The sequence below is a fragment of the Bison bison genome, unplaced genomic scaffold (genome assembly GCF_000754665.1).
Source record: "Bison bison bison isolate TAMUID 2011002044 unplaced genomic scaffold, Bison_UMD1.0 scf7180017864072, whole genome shotgun sequence".
Classification (NCBI taxonomy): domain Eukaryota; kingdom Metazoa; phylum Chordata; class Mammalia; order Artiodactyla; family Bovidae; genus Bison; species Bison bison.
The window spans coordinates 5,644,916-5,646,767 of NW_011494644.1; the positions used below are offsets into that span (position 1 = coordinate 5,644,916).

The 1,852-nt window shown below is 49.3% G+C and overlaps 1 protein-coding gene across 1 annotated transcript in view; it reads right to left on the reverse strand.

Moving 5' to 3' along the window:
• USP31 (ubiquitin specific peptidase 31) overlaps positions 1-92 on the reverse strand; it is an 83,447-nt gene extending 83,355 nt beyond the window's left edge. Inside the window, exon 1 of the mRNA XM_010837418.1 lies at positions 40-92. Coding sequence (XP_010835720.1) covers positions 40-92 — 53 coding nt within the window. The remainder of the gene's footprint in view (positions 1-39) is intronic.
• Positions 93-1,852: the final 1,760 nt, after the last annotated feature.

Here is a 1,852-nt window from a genome sequence, read left to right on the forward strand (position 1 = left end):
GGCGGGTGCGCGCGAGATCCGCCCAGCTGGGTCGCTCACGTGACCCGCCTCCAGCGCTGCCCGCCCTGCGCTGAAGCCGCTGCGGCCGCCATGTTGACTGAGGGAACGGAGCTGCCTCCTCAGTCAAATGCAATGACTGGCGGCTCCGGGCGCTGTCCTTCTGCATGAAGCCCGAGAGAGGCCATGTCTAGTGTGGGCAAGGTCCAGGCGCCGCCGGGGAGCGCTCGGCTCGCGCAGCGTGGTGGACCCTCGGGGCGGGTCTCGGTCTTGGCTGCTGTGATGGTGAAGGCCTTGGAAAGTGGATGGATGAGAATGCCGCTTCTTAACTAGATCCTGAAAGAGCTGATGGACATGGTCCTGACGGATCCTGGGCAAGCCAGCCCCGCCCGGCTCCCGAGGGACCCCGACCGTCTGCATGCCCCTCGAACGCCATCGCAGAGCCTAACACCTTTCGGCAGGCATGTCTTACGGCGCCACTTACCTTTCTTCCCAGACCCCGTTGAGCTCTATATGCCAGGCACCGTGCTAGACACTGGGAGTACGACGTGTGAAGCTAACACGGTTTCTGCTTGCTCTCTTATTAGTGGGTGCTGAGAGTAGCTGCTGTTACAAGCATTGTGCTAAGCAGTGCAGTATCTCCTTCAATCTTCCATTCAGTTGCTTTGAGATTGTTGTTGTTGTTCAGTCAGTAAGTCGTGCCTGACTCTATGTGACCCCATGGACTGCAAAAGGGACCAGACTTCCTGTCCTTCATTATCTCCCGAAGTTGCTCAAATTCATGTCCATTGGTTGGATGGTGTTGCCATCCAACCATCTCATCCTCTGTTGTCCCCTTTGAGTTTGGTAGAGTCTTAACCCATTTCAAACCCAAGTATGTTCCAAAGCCCCTAGACTTGACCTCTAAACAAAAGGTCACAGACACAAATATCAGAAGGGCATATCAGTAAGTAAAGAATTTTGGCGTTTCAATCATCATATTGACCATTACTACTTTAAGTGACTTAACTCAGTGTTGGAGAGAATATAAGAAACGGTGGGGACACTGGCAAATTGCAAATCAACGTCCTTCTAAAGGGGTGACTGCCACTCACCTCCAGCCAGTTGTTTCCATGCAGAAATGAGGGCTCAGATCATATGATTCTTTAAAGGAAGGTGAAAAGTCTACTTTTAAAATTAAAAAAAAAAAAAAAAAGCAGAGTCATTACTTTGCCAACAAAGGACCATCTAGTCAAAGCTATGATTTTTCTAGTAGTCATGTATGGATGTGAGAGTTGGACTATAAAGAAAGCTGAGCACCAAGGAATTGATGCTTTAGAACTGTGGTGTTGGAGAAGACGCTTGAGAGTCCCTTGGACAGCAAGGAAATCAAACCTGTCAATCCTAAAGGAAATCAGTCCTAAGCATTCATTGGAAGGACTGATGCTGAACTCCAATCCTTTGGCCACCTGATGCAAAGAACTGACTCACTGGAAAAGACCCTGATGCTGGGAAAGATTGAAGGCAGGAGGCGACGGGGACGACAGAGGATGAGATGGTTGGATGACATCACTGACTTGATGGAGGTGGGTTTGAGCAAGCTCCAGGAGTCAGTGATAGACAGGGAAGCCTGGCGTGCTGCAGTTCTTGCGGTCCCAAAGAGTCAGACACGACTGAGTGACTGAACTGAATAATAGTGCTATGAATAATCCTACACAGGTTTTTGTGTGAACACTTGTTTTCATTTCTCTGGGATAATATCCAGGAATGCATTTGCTGGATCACATAATAAGTGTATGTTTAGCTTTTTTTCCAGAGTGACTATACCCTTTTACCTGCCCACCGGCAATATATGAGAACAAGTTTCTCCACATTC